General features: G+C 41.0%; 2 protein-coding genes across 2 annotated transcripts; one reads left to right on the top strand and one right to left on the bottom strand.

The window, feature by feature from the left end:
• Nucleotides 1–7,527: 7,527 nt before the first annotated feature.
• On the bottom strand, nt 7,528–8,966 carry LOC124282862 (39S ribosomal protein L35, mitochondrial-like). Its single transcript, XM_046718898.1, is given in 4 exon segments — nt 7,528–7,824; nt 7,827–8,014; nt 8,451–8,640; nt 8,748–8,966. Coding segments are annotated over 4 exon segments (594 nt in total). The 5' UTR covers nt 8,779–8,966; the 3' UTR covers nt 7,528–7,639.
• A 37-nt stretch (nt 8,967–9,003) lies between these two features.
• LOC124282850 (MICOS complex subunit MIC60-1-like) lies at nt 9,004–21,758 on the top strand. Its single transcript, XM_046718883.1, has 13 exons — nt 9,004–9,141; nt 10,388–10,491; nt 11,818–12,009; nt 12,741–12,792; nt 13,049–13,100; nt 13,770–13,865; nt 14,349–14,488; nt 15,524–15,627; nt 16,629–16,764; nt 17,509–17,635; nt 18,010–18,233; nt 18,942–19,170; nt 20,641–21,758. Exons 1-13 carry the CDS (start codon nt 9,100–9,102, stop codon nt 21,258–21,260), a joined length of 2,118 nt encoding a protein of 705 aa, XP_046574839.1. The 5' UTR covers nt 9,004–9,099; the 3' UTR covers nt 21,261–21,758.
• The last annotated feature ends 300 nt before the right edge of the window (nt 21,759–22,058 follow it).

Here is a 22,058-nt window from a genome sequence, read left to right as displayed (position 1 = left end):
TGTTATTTTCAGTATAATACCATTTTAACCTCTCTATAGGAAGCACTGTTACCTTATCCATCAGTATATTTAATGAGAGTGGCGTCAATCATCATGTGAACAAAACTTAGAACCAGACACTGTATGAGTAACAATGTCACATGGGGGTCATAATGATACTATTCACATATTGTCATTGCCTGAACATGTCTAACAACAAACTTATTAATTACTGCAAAGCATAAATCTTCGGCTCAATATTGACCATGTCCGCCGTGTGCATCAATTCAAACATGCTGTTGAAACGGTGACGTTTAAATGCTTCATGACATTGCGTCAAGGTCAGACTATGACAGTCCGTCAGTCAACGTTGGATACCCATGTTGCCTCAATTGCTGTGACAATGTTTGTCGTCTGACAAGATTTTGCATTGCCATCGAAGCCATCGCTGTCGAGGGGACGAAGCAGTTTCGGAGATGAAGTCCACGGATATAAATGTCTTCAATGGGCGTGGTAACTCACTCTTAGACTCCTGTCTATTGTCGGTCTAGTCTGTCTCAAAGCCCCTTAACGGCTATATTCACCCTTCAACCCAGCACGACCCGTGAAGATCCAGGGTAGAATAGGTCTTCAGCAACCCATGCTTGCCACAAAAGGCAACTATGCTTGTCGTAAGAGGCGACAAAGGGGATAGGGTGGTCAGGTTCGCTGACTTGGTTGACACATGTCATCGGTTCCCAATTGCGCAGATCGATGTTCATGCTGTTGATCACTGGATTGTCTGGTCGAGACTCGATTATTTACAGACCGCCGCCATATAGCTGGAATATTGCCGAGTTAGGCGTAAAACTGAACTCACTCACTCACTCAACCCAGCACTGCCTGTAATGTAAACTTCTTAAATGAGGCAAATCTGGATTGTTTTTCGGGTTCAGGGTCTGTTATCTGTAAAAAAAGCTAACTCATTTCAGGGGTCGGGTTTCAGTGTAAGCATATCAAACTGTGATGGCTGGCTGGACCAACATCTTGGCCAGATATCCATTGTAACATTTGCATCTGTCATCTCTTTAATTAACAAACACAGGTTGATCCAAGGGCATAGTCGTGCACCATGTGTTTGAAAGGTATATGAGGCCATGGACACAGTCTGTAATCTTCAGTAGCCAAGTCTTGCTATATCTGTTTGAAGTGACAATATGGCAGGAAGTAAGGATAAGATACACTCTTCAAAAAAAGAAACGCATATGTGATTTTGAGAATATTGGACTCCTGTAGCTGAGGCAAAAACAATATGAATATACTATTTCTTTCCAAAACGTCATCTTTGTGTGACTGTAAACAGCTTCAGCGGCAAAACGCGACAATTTTAAATATTTCCCTTGTTTTAGAAGCGACTGAAGAAATGTTCGCCAAAACGTCACCAAGAAAACATACAAATCAAAATGCACGTGCAATTAAGCGGAAAAACATCACTATTAAAATGCAAACGTTGTGCTTGATTTTGTTTTTCGGTTTTGGAAAAGAGGAAATCATCATGCCACCCACGACTGAGTGCAGCCAATCGACTGACTGAGTTTAGTTTTACGCCGCTTTTAGCAATATTCCAGCAATATCACGGCGGGGGACACCAGAAATGGGCTTAACACATTGTGCCCATGTGGGGAATCGAACCCGGGTCTTCGGCGTGACGAGCAAACGCTTTAACCACTAGGCTACCCAGCCGCCCCGCAGCCAATCGAAACATCGCCATAAGCCGAATGAAGCTGGGGGGTCGCAGTCTGCAGTTGCCTGACATTTCAACGTTCATAGGAGCACCATACCTCGCCTTAAGGATCGTTTCCTGCAGACCAAGATCGCCCGAGAAGCGGCCGTACAAGCGTTACCACCCAAGCCCAGGACCGCTACATCCGGGCTGCTCACTTACGTTATCGTCTTGCCACAGCCATGGAGACTGCACAACGCATCCCTGGTTTGAGAACAATTTCTGACCAAACTGTCAGGAATCGATTGGTGAAGTGGGGATTCGACAAAGAAGGCCAGTTGTCGAGCCTGTTTTGAGAGAGTTCCTTCGGCGCACTCGCTTACGGTTGTGTCGTATAGTCCGGAACTGGAACCTTAGAAACTGGAGGTGAGTCTGGTTCAGTGATGAGTCACGATTTCTTTTTCACCGGCGAGATGGAAGACAGCGTGTTCACCGTCGGAGAAATGAACCTTTTGTCTCTAATTGCATTCGACAGGTCGACAGATTCGGCAGAGTAGGTGTCATGCTGTGGGTTGCGATATCCAACAGATCTGATTTAGTGGTAGTTCAGGGGGAATTAGACAGAAAATCGGTACATCAACGAAGTCCTGTTGGGGAGTTGTTCCAGCATGACAACGCTGCTTCACATACAGCAGACGTCACGACCCGCTACCTTGCCAATTCTAACGCCAATGTCTTGCCATGGCATTCCCGATCACCAGATCTAAACCCGATACAACGCCTATGGGACGAACTCGATCGACGTGTATGTCAACGTCAACGTCAAAACAAGCCTCAGACACTTCCACAACCTGCCATCGCATTGCAGGGAGAGTGGGGAAGAATTCCGCAAAAGCGACTACGTCGTCTTATCCGCAGTCGGTGCCTAGACGGTGCCGAGCAGTAATTGCAGCCAATGGTGGCCAGACAAAATACTGGCTTTGACGCCAGATTGTGGACTCCAGTAAACAGAAACACAACAATAAAGTCTGCTGTTGCGTTGGCGAACTCTTTGTCTATAGACGTGTGAAGTTTTTACCTTTGAAATTACATTAAATAATTGCTCTTAAACTAACGCAATAAATTATTCTTAAAATGGATCATAGCGTTCCTTTTTTTGTGGCTCACGGATCCATGTTGGGAATCGAACCCGGATGTTCAGCGTGACGAACGAAAGCTTTAACCACTAGACTATCCCACCTCTTCAAGTATGAGATATGTGCCTGTCTTTCATTGAAATTGTTTTTTTTCAGCAAAGACAATACATTATACATATACTATTTAGCGAGCTAACTTCCAAATATTATTGTAAAAAAATAAGTTTCAAAATATGTCTGTAGGAAATAGAGTGCTGGACTGAGCTTCACGAGGTGAGGACAGCAGAATCCCTGACAGCACAGAGAGAGGGCAGATCTTGGCAAGAAGGCAAATAAATATACCTGTCACTTAAACCTTTATATGATGGTAATAGTGAGTGAGTGAGTTTAGTTTTACGCCACACTCAGCAATATTCCAGCTATATGGCGGCGGTCTGTAAATAATCGAGTCTGGACTATGATGGTAATAAAATGTGAATGTAAATTGAAAATTACCACCAGCACGTGTAGTCCAATGCAGAGGTTTTCTGAATGTCACATCTCACAGAAGAGCCTTTTCAATCTAAATGGTGTTGTTTGTTTATTTCTTGTCTTCGCATTTCATCATTAACCTCATTATGCAAACACGAGGGAAGACGAATGTTCTTGCCATGGAGGTGGGTTTGGCTCCCCCTTGGGCTCTAGATTGCTGTTGACTGCTTCCGTGGTGTAGTGGTTAGAGCGTCTGCCCGGAGAGCGGAAGGTCGCGGGTTCGATCCCCGACCGCGTCATACCAAAAGACGTTAAAATATGGTACTTGTTGGTCCCTGCCTGGCGCTCGGCATTAATGGGTACAACAAGGACTGGTCGGCTCGGAGTTAGTATAATGTGTCTGAGTGGGGTATTCATGCTTCACTGCGGCGTGGTATCTCAGTGGGCTAGCACTATAAAACCAGCTTAAGTCTGGCCTAGTACAAGCTGCCGCACATACACATACACACGCATGCACGTCGTCATATGAGCGAAATATTCTCAAGCACGACGTTAAACCCAATTTCACCTCACCTAGATTGTTGTTAAACAAGGCATACATACCCCCTGTGTCATTTTGTGCACTATTTTCGGAACGTGTACTAACACCTAGGCTTAACCGACGTTGTTCATGACGTGTTTAAGAGCAAGGCGCTGCTAAGCCCGACGTAGTGTGAACGTGCCTGACGTTAGCTACGCCCGGCCACAGCTGTTTATAGCAGTTTGTACGTCCTTTTTGTTGAACTAGGTCATTTTCAGAAAATACGTATTTTTTAGAACTTTCACAAATAACACATTATCACTCTATATGTATATCGTATACATTAAGTTGTATTTCACATATTTCACTCCAATTTAATCTCTTGTAGTCATAACAACATCAGTGAGACCTCCTATTTATAACATTCCAAATTAACACCTTTCTCTCTAGATGAAATGTAGATCAAACGTCAGTCACTACACCGATCAGGTGGCTGATTTCAAATGCTTTGTTTCAAAGAGGCCGGGGGTAGCCTAGTGGTTAAAGGTTCTAATCTCCACATGGGTACAATGTGTTGGCAATTTTTGGTGCCCCCACCGTGATATTGCTGGAATATTGCTAAAAGCGACGGAAAACTAAACTCACTTACTCTTAGTCTTTACTTAGCATATAGTAATATATGTCCTCTTCTCATGGCGCATCTGTTTGTTTTGGACTTTTTTGTTGTATATGTCTATTTACCAAGTAGACCACACCATTACCTTCTGATTACATATTTACGTTGTATCATCATCCATCATCATCCTTTATTACGTATATATGGCCATGAGGCCAACAGTACAACATGTGTAAAACAGTAAGGTAAAGACATGCATATGCGCCACACTGAGAATGTAGATCTTATTACAATTGATACGATTATGTGTTCAGAGATTTTTGTTTCGATCGAAATACAAACACTTTTTTAAGAAAGATACAAAGTCTTAATAGTCTATTCTTATCGCTTGTTCTCATCAATCAATAAACATTTGGACATGAGGGTAATTACGAAGTATTCAGGTAAATATTTAGCACGATACTCATTATAAAGAGGACATACTAATGAAGTATGAAATTCATCTTCTAGTCCATTCACACAGGAACTACAAAACGCAGTTTCATAGTTTTTAGAGTATCTACACGAATTAACATTAAAATCATGTACATTACAACGAAGTTTTGTCAAACATCTCCGTAAATCTTTTGAAGTAATAGTTACAAGATATTTTTCAAGAAAATAGTCAGTATTTATGGTTGAATAGAAGGTCAAGGATTCGGAAAAAGCTATATATTGATGCCACTCTTGATAATAAATATCTTTGCAACGCTGTTTAAAATTCTCCAGAAAACATTTCTCGTTACCAACATCTTGTGCTATCCATACATAACCGACACCGTATCTAAATAATAACATTCTCACTTTTGATACCCAGTTCTCATCCCCATTATCATCTAGTCTTTTTAACATTTCATAACATTTCTTTGTATATCTGTATGGCGGTTGCCGTAAAATCCTCATCCAAAACGACAGAAGGCTAATATAGGCATATATTTCAATAGGATAACGACCGCATTCTGCCAGTGCGGCTTTACTTGATGCCCTAGAACCAATCTGTAATACATATTTACAAAAACTTGAATGAACCTTTTCAATTTGTTTACGTTTTTCCCATCCCCAAAGCTCAGCCCCATATAAAAGTATAGGCTTAATCTTGCCATCAAACAGCTTGAATGCTGCCTCAATTGGCAGATTTTGTATTGTGCTGATAAAACGTTTAATTGGGTAGAGTGCCTTTTCTGCTTGTTGGGAAAGTGTCTCACATGCTTTTAAAAACATGTTTCTGCAGGAGAATACAATACCAAGATACCTATAATAAGATGTAGTTTCAATGGACTGTCCATTAATAAACCATTTTCATATTTCGATAAAAGCCCCCTTCTTAAAAACAACAACTTTGGTTTTATTCTTGTTTATAGTTAATCCCCATTTCTGACAGTATCTTACCAAAATATCTATTTTCTTTTGGAGATTGATAACAGAATCTGCAAATATAGCTACATCATCAGCAAAAAGCAATATTGATAATGTTTTTAGCGATTCATCAATAAATATGCCACTGTCGTCAGATTTCATTATTTCATTCACAAGTTCATCAATATACATTATAAATAATACTGGTGACAATATACAACCTTGTCTCACTCCACATGATGCATTGAACATGACAGTCATAGTTGTTTTACTACACCGAACTGAAGCCTTAACGTTCTATCTTCACCCAGGTTAGACCAATATTATTTACATGTTTCACAAATCAACCCATTTTATATAAAAAGGAAACATTCAGCAACCATAAATATTTGTTTTCAGTAACATATAATCTTGATATTTACAGCAAAATTATAATTGACTTTTTAATCCCTCCTGCCTAAATGGGGCGGTGGGGTAGGATAGTGGTTAAGGCGTTCGCTTGTCACCCCAGAGACCGGGGTTCTTTTCCCCACATGGGCACAATGTGTGAAGCCCAATTCTGGTGTCCCCCGCAGTGATATTGTTGGAATATTGCTGAAAGCGGCATAAAGCTATACTCACTGACTCTTAACCGTAGCCACACAAAGTGACTGTTATAGTTATAGGTGTATAGATCTTGAGCGTTTGAGTATGTTAGAGGGTCCTGTACTGTGATATTTGTAAAAACATCTATGAACTCGTGTTCAAAAGGCCAGAGAATCTGAAATCAGAGTACCATAGGTACTGAAGCTCACAATTTCAAATCAATTCAGGTGAAATTTGACACTAAAACATAAATGAACTGTTTCTTAAGGAATACCATTTAAGTTCTTGTGTCTGATCAGAAACATTTGGAAACATCAGATATCTTGTGAATAATTCATATGTGTTTAATCTACATTTTCCAATAACATGGGCATCAGCCCCAAACACATTCCAACTGATTATTCTTGATGGCAGAGTTAGCCTAGTGGTTAAAGTGTTTGCTTATCACGCCCAAGGTCTGGGTTCGATTCTCCACATAGGTACAATGTGTGAAGCACATTTCTGGTGTTCCCTGCCGCGATGTTCCTGGAATATTGCTAACAGCAGCCAAAAACCATACTCACTCGCTCAATCTTGATGGCAGAATGATGTTAAATGCATGGGAGGAAAGTAGGGTCCTCTCAAGTCAGATCAGCTTAAGGCCAAAACTTCATATCACCTGATATCAACAGAGGCTTGTGACATAACACCACAGTCACATTATACCTGTCCTTTGATGTTGTATATTGGGCACATTACTTTGGGGCACACTCCACTGTTGGCAACTGAAACTCTCTGTATTTCCAAGTTAATCCTGAATTTAAAGCAGCATATATTTTGTTTCACAAATATTTGGATTCCAAAGCAGTTGGAATCTGTGGACATTAAGGTGGACATGTTCTGTCAATTTCATTTATCACACTTCCTTAAATCATTAACTTCATTTGAGACTTCTTCTTTCCCACTGGTTTCTTTTCCATTTCTCATCACCTCTTCCACAAATCTGTAAACAAGACAGGTAACTAATCCTGCTAACAATAAGACTGTGGCAAAGCAGGGAAGTTCACCCATCCATTTTATAATGTGTCTGGAATATTCAGAAAGTATTTACACCTCTCCCCACAATATAAAATGAAAACAAAGCAACAGAAATTCAGATTTTAATCACACAAAAGTCTGTTACAACATCTGAATCAAATATCACTTTCTTGTGTTTGTTGTAAGACTCTCACAGCACACCTTTAGCGAATTCATCTTTATTCTCTACCTAAGGATAGAAAGGACGTTTTTTCAGGAAAGTACTGTTGCAAATTGGTCCTCTTCTGATAGGGTGCATAGGGATCGTCCACGTAATATCGTGGTCGGTGCCAGTACTCTGTGGTCATCTTATCTAAAAGTCTACTCTGTTGTCTGTTACAAAACAAATGTTGTCGGAGAGATACCTCCTAGAATGGGACTTTTTCCATATCCTCTTATGTCTCCCTGACTGTGTACGGATCCAGATACCCCAGTCCAATCTATAAAATCTATTTGTAACTGCCTTGATTGTCTTTGGTTTGCCTTTTCTCTTGCTGTAATAGACCTTGTTTCTTTTTGCAACTAAAGTTGGACTTGATGGTTGTAGAAGACATCTGAAACACAATATATAATCTCAAAACTTGAAAACCAAAGGTTTTGACAGACTATCACAGCAGCCTATTTGTTATCCATTTGTTATTTGATAGTTTGAATGAATAATCTTTGGTGATGAGAGTGAGTGAGTGAGTGGGTTTTACGCTGCTTTTAGCAATATTCCAGCCATATCACGGCGGGGGACACCAGAAATGGGCTTCACACATTTTACCCATGTGGGGAATCGAACCCGGGTCTTCGGCGTGACGAGCGAACGCTTTAACCACAAGGCTACCCCGTCGCCCCCTGATGATGAGAACCTTGCCTTGTACAAGAATAGCAACGAGAGTGATCTATAAAGCAATCTTCACAGAAACAAGCAATAGGCAAAGACCATCAGAATAGAAACATCAGCCAAACTGGCCAAAGCAACATAAGATCTTGATGCTTACTAACCGTGTATTCTGAATCTTAGGCTCTGTTTTCATCTTTAGAATTCTGTTTGAGATGAGTGGACTGGCGCTGAATGACCTACACTGTGATATCTTCAGATTGTTTGAGAATATTTGACACAGTGTCGATATGTTCGCTTTGGGAGGAGCTGGCCGAGCCTTGGTAACCGCGTTCCAGCCTAAGCGCCACATCACTGCAACACAAACAATATGTACAATTTTTAATGTATCAATTCATTTGTATTTATTGCATTATGTGGTTGGTGTTGTTCTGGTGAATTTGAAAAAGCTGTCGTCTTACTGTTTGCACGATTCCTAATGGCAGCGGCCATCTTGTTATGTTGGACAAATATCCGAATCCGACCAAAGAAAAGTAAGTTAAGTTACAGACACGAGAAACATTATATTTAAGAACAAAATGCAGACACTTGAAGTAAAGTCAGAAACATGATCAGTTTTAAAATGAAAGAGCATATCCATTTCTCAAATAGTAGCATTAAACGGACAGGATATGTTCACTCGCGCATTTACTTGTCCGGTTTTTAAGACAAGTCCCGGATGAAAGTCCATCATGCAGGTGTCCGGAAGTACCGGCTTGGGACTTCCTGTGGCATAACGTGTGGACCAAGTTTTCACCATTTCTAGTTACAGAAATGTGGAAAGCATCGTCTGCTAGGATTTCGGTTAGATCACAAGTATGCACTCATCCATATCCATTGTCATTCGTCGCTGCTACATAACTTGTTCTCTATGTGTAGTCCTATTCTAGAATGTCAGACCTACCGCCGACCTTGAGATTGACTTCACCTTAGACAAATGTTGTGGAGATTATCTCTATCAGGTCGATTGTCTCCTGTTCTGTGGGGCGACCTTCATCACTGTTGACATTTAAATAGGAACGCATCGTCGATTTATAGAATGTATGGAATGAGGATAATAGATTCCATCTACGAAAAGCTCACTTTGTCGAAAACGAGCCAAAACGGTTCATCTACTTTCATCATACCTTTGCTTTTGGTATTATTTTCAGTTGCTTCAATGTATTTTAAAGGACTGCAATTAGGTTATTTAGACCGAACAGGCATTTACTGCACTAGGGTGTCAAACTGCTGGCTGAAGTCACAGACTGTTACCAGGACACTGATGCAACCATTGGTTTTAACATGTTTAAGGCGTCAACAAATGTCGCTGGAAATTTCATTATCCCCTGATTACAGGACACTTGCCATTCGTTGGTTTCACATTTCTTTTCAACTCGCTGTGCGCATGCTTATGTTTATCGATAGTGTAAACGCCCCAAAGAAAACAAAAATCAAAGCAAATATATAGTTTTATGTCAAATACAACTGATCCCAATTGATTTATGAAACAGAGCCGGGATTAGTTAAATAAATAGCTTAAGTTAAGTTAACAAGCTCTTGTATAAAGACATCTCACCACCACCATCCTTCCTGCACACCCCCTTCTCTTCTCTGATGGAATTGCAAACCAAAATAGGACATCAGTTATTGAAAAGCATAGGCAAATGGAAGTATGTACTCATCTATGAACAGTTGTCACAACGTAAATAATTTTCATAACAGCTTTTATTTAGAGTGCATTTCCACTATTGATGAACATACGACCAAACCGGAAGCATGTCAGTGGATGTTTTTCACACGCCATGCGCACAGCGAGTTGAAAAGAAATGTGAAACCAACGAATAAACTTGGAATATAATTATCATGTGACACCTAGTATGTCAACAAACATTGCAATGTTTTGTTTTCCAAAGTATTAGTTTTATGCTGATATGTGAGAGCAACCAGATAACCAATCAAATTCTTGCTAACACCTAATTATTTGGCTTTGTCATCACTAAGCATTACTTTTCATACATATCAACTTCCAGTGAAAATACAAAATGTCTGTTTCGTTCACACAACACTGATTTTCTTCCAGTGTGCCAAGTGTCGCAGGTTCTTCAGCAACACCAAGAATCAACAGGCTAATGGGGGAGGAGCACAGCCCACTCCCCCACCCCCACCTCCTGCAGAACCAAGCAGGTGAAGAGTTCACAACATACTCACAACCACCCTGCCTACTTAGTACTCTCTGCAAATCTCGTTCAAATCTTATTTATTGCTCTCAAGGGGCAGTGGTATAGCGTAGTTAACACGTTTGCTTGTCCAGCCGAGGACCTTTGTTTGATTCTCCACATGGGTACAATGGGTAGAAACTGTCTGTTTAATTTGTTTCCAAGCTATGAAAATCAGATATGCTTGTTTAAATGCTTCACTATAACAGGCAGCAAGTTAGTAGCGTTAACACTGATTGGATGCAGGTAAAGTTCACCTGACATGACCTCCCATGATGGAGGTGTCCTTAGACCTTCATGCAGAGTGTTATTCTGTGAGAGCAAAAGTGAGTGAGTGAGTTTAGTTTACACAGCTTTGAGCAATATTCTAGAAATATTATGGGAACACCAAAAATGGTCTTCACACATTGTACCCATGTCGGGAATCGAACCCGGGTCTTTGGCGTGAGAAGCAAACACTTAAACCACAAGGCTACCCCACCGCCACCATGAGAGAATGGAGATAGACTTGTTCTGTTTTTGAATTTTGAGGTCTTTCTTCATTGATTAACCACTGATATTGTTACGTCAAGCAATGTTTTATCAACAATGAAACACCACAAAATTTAATCAGAGTTGGTTCAGTGTGACATGAAAAGTATCAGACTCGCCAAAATGCCATGGCTATGTCTCCTTTGAAAGCAATTGGCCTGGACACAAAACCCTCCATCTAATTATTTCAACACTGGGTGGATGTGAACACCCCTTAATGTAATGTAAATCCTGCAATCCTCAAAAACTTGGTAAATTTTTATCACTATTATTGTGGTTCACTTCCTCAGATTTACATAATCTGTTTCATCTTGTTTGAAACACCTGAAGAACCAGGTCTTCAGCAACCCATGCTTGTTTTAAGAGGTGACTAATGGGGTTAGATGGTCATGCTTGCTGACTTGGTTGACACGTCATTGTATCTCAAACGCATAGATCGATGCTCATGATGTCAATCACCGGATTGTCTTGTACAGACTCAATTATGAACTGTCATCCACTCACCTGTGAAGACCTGGGTTAGAATTGGTCTTCAGTAACCCATGCTTGTCGTAAGATGTGACTTATTGGGATCGGGTGGTCAGGCTCACTGACTTGGATGCCATGTCATCGTATCCCAATTGCGTAGATAGATGCTCATGTCGTTGATCATGGATTCTCTGGTCCAGACTCTATTATTTACAGACTGCCGCCATATAGCTGGTATATTGCTGAGTGTGGTGTTAAACAACAAACAAATAAATCAAAATCTTCTTGTTTGCAGTGGAGGTGGAGTATTCTTCAAGCTCCTGGGTCTCACCACACTGACAACGGGCGGTGTTGTGGGATATGCTTGGTATGATCCAAGCTTCAAGAAGACCCTGGAGGACAATGTCCCCTACTCCAAGGATGCCTTCGGCTATATCTTTCCTTACCTCCCTGATGCAGCATCCTTCAAACCAGTTGAAGCTCCAGTGTAAGTGCACATGTTAGGTATTTCATCAAACAGGTTAAGTACAAACAGTGCCTCATATCCAATGATAACCTACTACCTTGATTGATTGTGCTTCTATGTGATCATATTAATCCTTGTACTCTGACCAAGTTCTTGGTACCTTGGGGGATTCCTGGTAAAAAATATGTCCCCAGCAGCCTATGGTTGTCTCCCTTTTGGGATTCCAGCTCAGAATATTAGTCCTCCCTTTTTGAAGAGATGACTTAACAGATCAGGTGCTCAGACTCACAGACTTGGTATACAGCATGTCATTGTAACCTGATTTTGTGGATCAGTGCTCATGATGTTAATCACTGGATTGTCAAGTCCACACTTGATTATTTACTGACTGCTGTCATATAGCTGGAATAATTTTGTGTATGATGATAAACAATACACTTTGCCTTTACAGTAAGTAGAACCTAATAATATTAACTATATTGTTTTTGATTGTTGTTACTCTGGACATAAAATTTATCAAGACGAATTGGATAACGTTTACTTTCAGCTTATGTGCACACAATTCACTTGCTAGTCTTCATTCATGGAGACTATAGCAATGTGAAAATTGTCAGTAAACTTGGCAAAAGTATCATTAGAAACTTGTGGTATTCCACTTGAGCATGTTCAGTATCAAAACAGGTCTTATTATTTTATTATAGCATTTTAAAAATCTTTTGAAGTAACATGTTTTGAATCACTATTTCTTGCAGTCCCAGTATGGAAGTGAAACCCCTAGATTCAGCAGTAACAAAGCCACCTCAGGTAAATCAGTGTTGGTAATCTTGGTAATAATTACATAGATGAAGAAATCTACAAATAGCAGTAATGTTGTAATTGTTTTGTAAATGGATTTATTGAGAATTAGAACATTTGGGACTTATGAGTGTATCATTGAAAGTTATGAAGGCTTTGTAAGTTTGTTGACTGTAGAAGATTGGAGGTATATGCTCCAACATTATCAGGTTATGTTGCCATTGATGTACAAAGAGAGACTGTACAGATACTTTGTCTTTCACAGAAGCCAACTCCCGCCTCCCAGTCAGCACCTAAACCTGCCCCAAAGAAAGAAGGTTAGAACTCAGTGTACCTGTTCTGTTTAATTTCCAGTGTTTCGGACGTGTGATTCTTCAGAAAACTGACTCAAACCAAAGTGAAACACTTCGTGACTTGTTCCTAAATGATGATGATTTTGTGGCTGCTATTTTAATTTACAAGTATTTTACTGTCTGTATCCAACTTGCTTCCATGGTGTAATGGATAGGGCATCTCTTTTTTTGTCCTCACTCTGTCATGCCAAAAGACATTAAAATCCTGACGCTTGCATGGCGCAGATAAACAAGCATTTGTTGGCATGCTGTTGTGTACTGTGTCAGAGTGGGATATCCATGTTCAACTTTGGAATGGTATCTTATTTGACAAGCACTATCATATGTACCAACTAGCACTCATGTGCACACACATGCATACACAGACACACACAATGGTATGCAATAAGTGCAGTATTCTTGTAGGCAATTTTGGGGCGGTGGGGTAGCCAACTGGGTAAAGCGTTGGCTCGTCACGCCGAAGACACCGGTTCGATTCCCCACATGGGTACAATGTGTGAAGCCCATTTCTGGTGTCCCCCACCGTGATGTTGCTGCAATATTGCTAAAAGCGGCGTAAAACCAAACTCGCTTGCTCGTTGTAGGCAATTTTGAACCCTCTTTCATCATTCTTCCCCTCCTCCACTGTTGCAGAGAAGGTAGATCCAGCCGTGGAGAAGGAACGACAGAAAAGAGAGACTGAAAGGCGATTGAAAGAAAAAGAAGCTGACGAAGCAGCCCAAAATGCAGGTAGGCAGACTGGCACTGGTGCTGATAGTTCTTCATAGAACATGGCAGTTGTTCAGATCAGAGTAGACAGGCCTCCATGTATTTTGCCGGATGTCAATGTATTAAATAAGTGAGAAACAAGGTAAATTTTAGAATAGTGAGAATAGTTGAATCTGAATCTGTCTTCTAAAGGCCACGTGAATCCATGGGTCATGAAGGAACATTGTGTGTACAAGGCAATGAAGTACTGACAATTCATGGGTCAAGTGACTTTAAGAAGTAACAATTTTCCACTTGCCCTGATTTTATGACATAATCAATGATGCAACATGGTATTTGATGTTAATGTTTACTGGACTATTTATTGAAAAGTGATAAATAGCTAACTCTATTTATTATCATTTATTCATTTTGAGCATTCATTCATTCATTCATTGCCCAAATGAAAACATTCATTCATTCATTCATTCATTTATTCATTTTCATTCATTCATTCATTCACAGCCCTGGAGGTGATTCTAGAGAACTTGTCAGAATCCACAAGTGAGCTGGTAAAACAGGCCATTGATGTCCAGAAGAGAGTTGTTGACACCACAAAGAAGCACACACAGCTCCTCAGGAAGGCTATGGATGACTCGAAGGAGGTGAGGAATCATACAGAGTAATGCACACTGATGGTGTATTGTGGGGACGGAACAGGAATCCTTACTTAGCTATAAACCTCGTTAGTATTCTGGTATTAAACAGACTCCCAGCAGCCCATATTTGGTGTAGGTGACAATATGGTTCAAGTGGACAGGAGCTTTGACTTGGTTTCATGGTTGTCGGGGTGGAGAGGTAGTTTTGTGGATAAAGTTTTCACTTATCACATTGAAGACACGGGTTTGATTACCTGAATGGGAACAGTGTATGATGTCCTTTTCTGGTGTCTCCCACCATGATATTGTAGGAATATTGCTAAAAGTGTCATAAAACAAAACTCACTCAAGTGGGTGTCATCATATACTTATGACACAGGTCATTGCTCATAATATCAATCAGGGGGGTGAGAGATGTATTGGTACATGTTGTGGTGTAAGACCCTTAAAAAGGCCTGTGGCCCGTGAAGATCCAGGGTAGAATAGGTCTTCAGCAACCCATGCTTGCCGTACAAGGCGACTATGCTTGTTGTAAGAGGCGACTAACGGGATCGGGTGGTCAGGCTCGCTGACTTGGTTAACACATGTCATCGGTTCCCAATTGCGTAGATCGATGCTCATGCTGTTGATCACTGGATTGTCTGGTCCAGACTCGATTATTTACAGACCGCCACCATATAGCTGGACGTTTGCTGAGTGCGGCGTAAACTAAACTCACTCACTCACTCACTCACTTAAAAAGGCCTGTATAGAGTGTTCCTAAGTATGACCTAAGAATATATTTTGTTCATTATTTAGGGGGCGGTGGGGTAGCCAAGTGGTTAAAGCGTTGGCTCGTCACGCCGAAGACCCGGGTTCGAATCCCCACATGGGTACAATGTGTGAAGCCCATTTCTGGTGTCCCCCGCCGTGATGTTGCTGGAATATTGCTAAAATCGGCGTAAAACCAAATTCAGTCAGTCAGTCAGTCAGTCAGTCATTATTTAGCCTTCCATGATAGAATGGAAACATGGCAGTAATTGAGTGTTTGTGTTCCGACAGATACTACAGAAAGACAGTCAGTGGCAGGATGTATCAACAGCCTTTGAGAATCGGGGAAGATACTTTCAAGGAATCCAAGAAAATTGTCGAATCATCCAGGTAGAGTGCGATAGTTTCCCATGAGCCTTTGACAGTCAGTTGCAGCTTGTTCAATGCTTACATTAAGAAGAGAAGCATTTCCTGATGTGTCTTTGTTAAGCTTCTCTCTGCTTATATACAGTAACCCATGCTTATCAACAGGTTCAGTTAGTCAGACACATTCACATGTTTGATGCATGTGATCCCAGTTGAGCAGGGCGATGCTCTTTATGTCAATCACTGAGTGATCTGTTCCATACTTTTTTACAGAACACTGTCAAATAGCTGGAATGTTGCTGAGTATAACATTAAACAAAATATACGAACTTCACATTAGAAGAATCAAGAGTTAAAATACATGTCAGCCAGAGCTTCTGAATGCCACTGAGAAATAATCCCATTAAAATGTTTACCTGCACTGCAGGGGTGGAAATAACTTTAAAATTGCTAGTGTACTCCGGTACAGTGGCACATGTAAAATCTCTTGCCCTGATAATTTTTCCACTATATCGGCCGTTTTCTTGTTGATTTTTTAAATAAACAACATAATTAATATTGGAAAGTCAACTGGACACCGGTACAGTGTGATATACAAATTTGCTTGCCCGACAGAAAAAAACACAGGACTCGGGCGTCGGGCAATGGGTTATTTCCACCCCTCCACTGTCATCCCGATATCTACGTTATCTTATCAAATTTGAATTTTGTGGTTAAGACTTAAACAATTGAACAAACAATCCTCAATGGTGTCATCACGCAGCTGGGATCTTCTTCATTTAACAGAACATGTCTCTAAGATGAAACATCGACATAGTTCTAAAAGATGTCCTTGAAGGGCAGAGGATGTCATGCACACTATGTTTGCAGAGTTTTTTCTATGAAAATGACTAACTGTATTTGCAAGCAATCAGCCCAATCTGAGAATCTTGGCATAATTGTTGTAACAGCGAATATATGTGTGTCTTTTAGTATGTGTACATATGGAACAATCTGGTATAATTGTACCTGGGAATATTACCTCCGACAGACAAAACTTGGAGAAATTACGTGCTGCTATTGCCGATGGTAAACAGAATGTGGTCACAAAGAGGAACAAGGCTCTGATCTCGGCACAGGAATATCTCAACAAGCATCAGGCAGAGCTAAGTCAGGCTTCTTCCCAGGTGAGTTAGTGGAGGAATGGGATATATATGGGATAAAGACTGGGATACATACAAGATTGTGCCTGCGTTATTTATTACTCGCCCATGGAAGATACTGCAGTGTAATATTTTTACGGCAATATTACACTAGTGTAATACTGCTAGATGTATGACGTGATAATGGCTACAGTTAAGACGTCACAATGCTAATGCCTCTGTCACAATGGCATAAGACCTTGCTTGACTCACAAAAAATTGGTATGAGAGTCTTCACACTGTAGGCAGTTTCTATGAATTTATGTTGGAGAGTAATAAACAGAATATTAAACTCGCTTCCATGAAATACCACTTTTTTAAACTCATGAAAAATTTACCACTTTTGATTAAACTCGCTTAAAAATTTGGTATCAAATGAGCAATGGAATGGGATCGTGTTTGATACCAAATCTTTATACTTGTTTAATAAAATTGGTATATACACGGAATGGGGTAGGTATAGGATATCCTCTATGTATGGAATGGGATCGGTATGGGATAATGACTGGGATACCCACAAGACTAGGATACACATGACTAGGATACAAATGAGATCGTGCCTGGGTTATATCTGGAATAATGACTGGGATATATATGGGATAATGACCTACAAATATCTGGGTAAAAGGATGTGTTCACTGCTTGGGTACGCGAATAATGTGTGACCATATCTGAAAAAGTGTGTATGTACCAGAAGAAAGTGATGAACTGCGTGCTGTGTTTGTTTAGGTTTCAAAGGCGGAGTCTGAGGCGAAGGTGATGTCACGTTACAAGGACCTGGTGGACAAAGGAAGGAAGCAGTTCCAGAAGGAACTGGAGAGCATCATGCCTGATGTGAAACTAGGGGACAAGAAAGGTAGGTCAAGAATAGAAACAAGTGTCAGAGTGAATATTGTTTTACGCTGCACGTATGCAGCTTTATGGTGTGTGTCCGATCATCATCATCATTATTAATTGCCATATGGCTGTAATGTTGCCGATGTGATGTAAAATCATCATCATCATCAGATATAATGCACTGTAATCAATCTGTTGATGCTTGTTTACTGGGAAACTCTGTTAAAACTAAGATGAGTGAGAAAGATTGAATAGTTAGGTTTTGAGCATAGATCATAAAGAATCCAGAGTTTGAACTTTCCTTAAGAGAGTTAATAGTCTGTTCCATACTGTGGCTCTGCAACACCAAGAATTCTTCGACCAAACTGTTTACACATTGTTTTGGACTGTCAGGTAAGAAGCTGACAGAGGAGGAACTGAACTCCCTGATCGCCCACGCCCACCGCCGTATAGAACAGCTGCAGAAACAGCTGGCGGAACAGCTGGCCCTGGAGTCGCAGCACATCGACAAGGCTCTGGAGCAGCAGGTGAAGGAAGATGAGAAGCTGGCCGCACTGCGTGTCAAGATAGAGTCAGAGAAGATGAATGCGGACTTCAGCGTAGAAAAGGAAAAATGGGTAAGTACCGTGACGAAGATCGTTGTTCACCTGATGAAGCTAATTCACCTGATGAAGGAGCAAGAATTAGCTTTGAAACGTCGATAAAGAATATAAAGTTGTTATCCAGAAATATGTGTCATGTATTCAAAATGTGGACTGTTATGTAAAACATTACTATCTTGGTATGGGGTGCTTCAAATATTACCTGACCGCCTCCGTGGTGTAATGGTTAGAGCATCCGCCCGGAGAGCGGAAGGTCGCGGATTCGATCCCCGACCTCGTCATACCAAAAGACATTAAAATATGGTACTTGTTGGTCCCTGCCTGGCTCTCGGCATAAATGGGTACATCAAGGGCTGGTCAGCTCAGAGTCAGTATAATGTGTCTGAGTGGGGTATTCATGCTTCAGTGGGCTAGTCACTATAAAACCAGCTTAAGTCTGGGCTAGTACAAGCAGCCGCACATACGCATACACGCATGCACGTCGACATATGAGTGAAATATTCTCAAGCACGATGTTAAACCCAATGTCACCTCACCTCAAATATTACCTTGAGATTGCCATGGAAGTTGGAGGGTAGGGTACTAGAGGAGGCCACTTCAAATGGGGAATATGGTACTCATCTAGTGGATCAGGTACTGCTGCATGAGTTGGGACTTTTCTCCAGCGTTAATGTAACGCACCATTGTTTCAAGTGGTGTTAGTCGAACTTTGATTATTTCCAGGCATCTGAGGCTCGTGTGGAGTTTGAGCAGGAACTTCGTCAGCAGTTAGCCAGGCAAGCTGCCGCCCACAGCGACCACCTGAAGGATGTGTTGAAGGTGCAGCAGGAAGAGTTAGACAAACAGTTTGAGCGGGAGATGCACACTCGCACCCTGGAGGAACGACAGACCTTCCAGACAGAGGTGGCTGGATGGATTGCACGTCTCAAGGGCATTGAGGCAGCTGTTGATGGTGAGTTTTGTGTGTAGTAGATAGATTGCACCCCTCAAGGTAGAGACTCCTGTTAATGGTGAGTTTTGTGTGTAGTAGATAGATTGCACCCCTCAAGGTAGAGACTCCTGTTGATGGTGAGTTTTGTGTGTAGTAGATAGATTGCACCCCTCAAGGTAGAGACTCCTGTTGATGGTGAGTTTTGTTTGTAGTAGATAGATTGCACCCCTCAAGGTAGAGACTCCTGTTGATGGCGAGTTTTGTGTGTAGTAGATAGATTGCACCCCTCAAGGTAGAGACTCCTGTTAATGGTGAGACTTTTGTGTATGTTAGAAATAGATTGCACACCTGAAGGTCATCAAGATTCCTTTTGATGTCAAATGGTGTGAGTAGCAGAGATGGGTTGCGTGTATCAGGATAGACTACTGTTAATGGTGTGTTTCCAGGTAGATGTGTTCAGTTCGTAGAAGGTAGTAAAATATATATTATATTCATGATATTTGACTCATGCTTATTATGCTTCATATTATGCTTGCTCCTTCCTCTATGCGAATGATAGTCACTGTACCTAAGGTGATGCTGGTAACGCACATTACCAGCATCCCAACATGGCGGCAGGTACACATCTGTGTAAAACATAAGAACGGATATTTGTATCTCCTTTGTATCTAAACATAACTCGACAATTTCTGTTTACCGACTAAAGCAAGACAGAATGCGTTACCAGCATCATTCATTGCACGTTACCGACATCCAGACTTTGAGTTACCGACATCCTCGCGCGATTTTAAAAATGCTTATTCTTCAACACACAGGCATTAATAAGCAAATTCAGTGCATTCAATGTATTTCCACCATCGAAGTTTATCAGTGTGCTAAATAATGTTGATTGTATACACGTGGAAGACTGCTAATTCGAGGGAATAATCGCCAAGCAATCTTACCTGCCGCCATGTTGGTAACGTGCGTTACCAGCATCACCTTAGGTACAGTGATAGTGGAACACTTGAATCCCTTGTAGTTCCCTAAAAGTAACTCACCCACGAGTTGCCTCCCTTGCATACCTTTTCCCGCCAAAGGCAGTCACATGACCAACCATGCTTGTCACTCTCTCCTTGGTCGCCCTTGTGGATGGTTGGTGGTGCACAGGAGTCCCAATATGGCACTATATCCTTTTTATTTTAGATCCTTTCATGCAAATTTTGCTGTATATGGTTTCGAACTGTGAGTTACTTTTACGTCCTGTTTAGGGAACTACAAGGGATTCAAGTGTTCCACTATCATTCGCATAGAGGAAGGAGCAAGCATAATAAGCATGAGTCAGGATAAGTATAAAATATCAATGTTATTAAAAAAATTACATTTTTATTGTTATGCAAGCAGAGTGTGGTGGGTTCAAAGTTCATGATTGTTTTTAGACTTTTTTCCAGTTGCCAACATTTTATGTAATCTGAAATTATATATGGATTTAATTAATGATTATTGTTTCAGGTCGAGCCGAGGCTGAGAAGATTGCCCGAAATGCACAAGAGCTATGGTTGGCCTGCATTGCCCTCAATGGGGCAGTCCGTCTTGGTCGAGAAGAGGGGGTAGAATGGGAAGACAAGATAAAACCATTAGCCAATGAGATTGCAACAATTTCAGATGCATCAGGTCAGCATCCATTTGTAGAAACAGTCATTCGTACAATTCCTGAGGAGGCGCTGATACGAGGAGTGTGGACAGAGGAGAGTTTGAAGGAGAGATTCCCAAAAGTGAAACGGATCTGCAAGAGAGTCGCCATGGTTGATGAAACAGGAGGAACCTTGTTCAAATATTTCCTTTCTTACATTCAGTCCTTCTTCATATTTAACGCTGTTTATGCTAAGTCTCTTGATGACGAAATTGACTTGGATAAATTTGACACGTTTGCAATTCTAGCACATGCTGAATACTGGCTTGAGAAAGGAGACATGGACCAGGCTATTCGCTTTCTGAATCAGCTTCAAGGAGCTCCAAAAAGGGTGGCGTCTGATTGGATAAAAGAGGCAAAGTTGATGTCCGAGACAAGACAAGCAGCGTATGCTTTGATGGCTTTTGCATCAGCTAGTGGGTTAGGGACATTGTTTTAACTCTAGATTCATTATTTAGACTGAAGTCAGGACCAACACTTGTATTTTCACATGAGTGCTATCAGGAGGATATTGATGTAAATACTCCAGACAGTAGGCACTGCTTGGTTAGAGCTTCATTTCCATAATAATTATGAAATGATTCTGATCTTTAAAGCTGAGTTTGGTGTGGAAGGGAGAAGATTGGATATCTAAGGCATGGTGCAGGGTTTGAAGAAAACAGTATTGGTGCTGTATGTGGTGAAGAGGAAGGAAAGTAAAATCTATTAAATTTTCTGCCACAATGGTGATAATTGTTTTGTTTCTAGAAATGGAGAATTAAGCCATAATTGCCTTTCTGAGAGTGTAAATGTAACATATTTAATTATGCAAGAAATGTGTGATGATCTTACTGATAGTCGTAAGGTGTGAGTTTAAGTGCTGAATTCTTGTACAAAATGAAGTTGCATGTGATATATCCTCCGGGGATGTTTGTGAATAAATCCCAAGTTACTCTCAGTCAGTGTCGTCTTTTGTTGCTACAACTGACAGACGTGCACCAACAGACCGTCTTACACATGGTGAGAAATTCATGCTTCTCCACTTGCTTGAAGCTACTACATTGTGCTGAGACACATATACAACAGTGAGTGAGTGAGTTTAGTTTTACGCCGCACTTAGCTATATTCCAGCTATATGGTGGCGGGCTGTAAATAATTGAGTCTGGACTAGACAATCCAGTGATCAACAGCATGAGCATCAATCTGCACAATTGGGAACCGATGACATGTGTCAACCAAGTCAGCGAGCCTGACATAT

The sequence above is a fragment of the Haliotis rubra genome, unplaced genomic scaffold (assembly GCF_003918875.1).
Source record: "Haliotis rubra isolate DU_JTF1 unplaced genomic scaffold, ASM391887v1 Scf305, whole genome shotgun sequence".
NCBI lineage: Eukaryota > Metazoa > Mollusca > Gastropoda > Lepetellida > Haliotidae > Haliotis > Haliotis rubra.
The sequence above is the reverse complement of the archived record's forward strand: the minus strand, read 5'-3'. Positions and strand labels throughout refer to the sequence as shown.

Excerpts from the sequence above, each read along its gene's own strand:
- LOC124282850 (XM_046718883.1), top strand. The coding sequence starts at position 9,100 with ATGTGGAAAGCATCGTCTGCTAGGATTTCGGTTAGATCACAA. Across the intron at positions 10,492-11,817 it reads CCTCCTGCAGAACCAAGCAG|TGGAGGTGGAGTATTCTTCA; the intron begins GTGAAGAGTTCA and ends TCTTGTTTGCAG. Across the intron at positions 18,234-18,941 it reads GCGTAGAAAAGGAAAAATGG|GCATCTGAGGCTCGTGTGGA; the intron begins GTAAGTACCGTG and ends GATTATTTCCAG.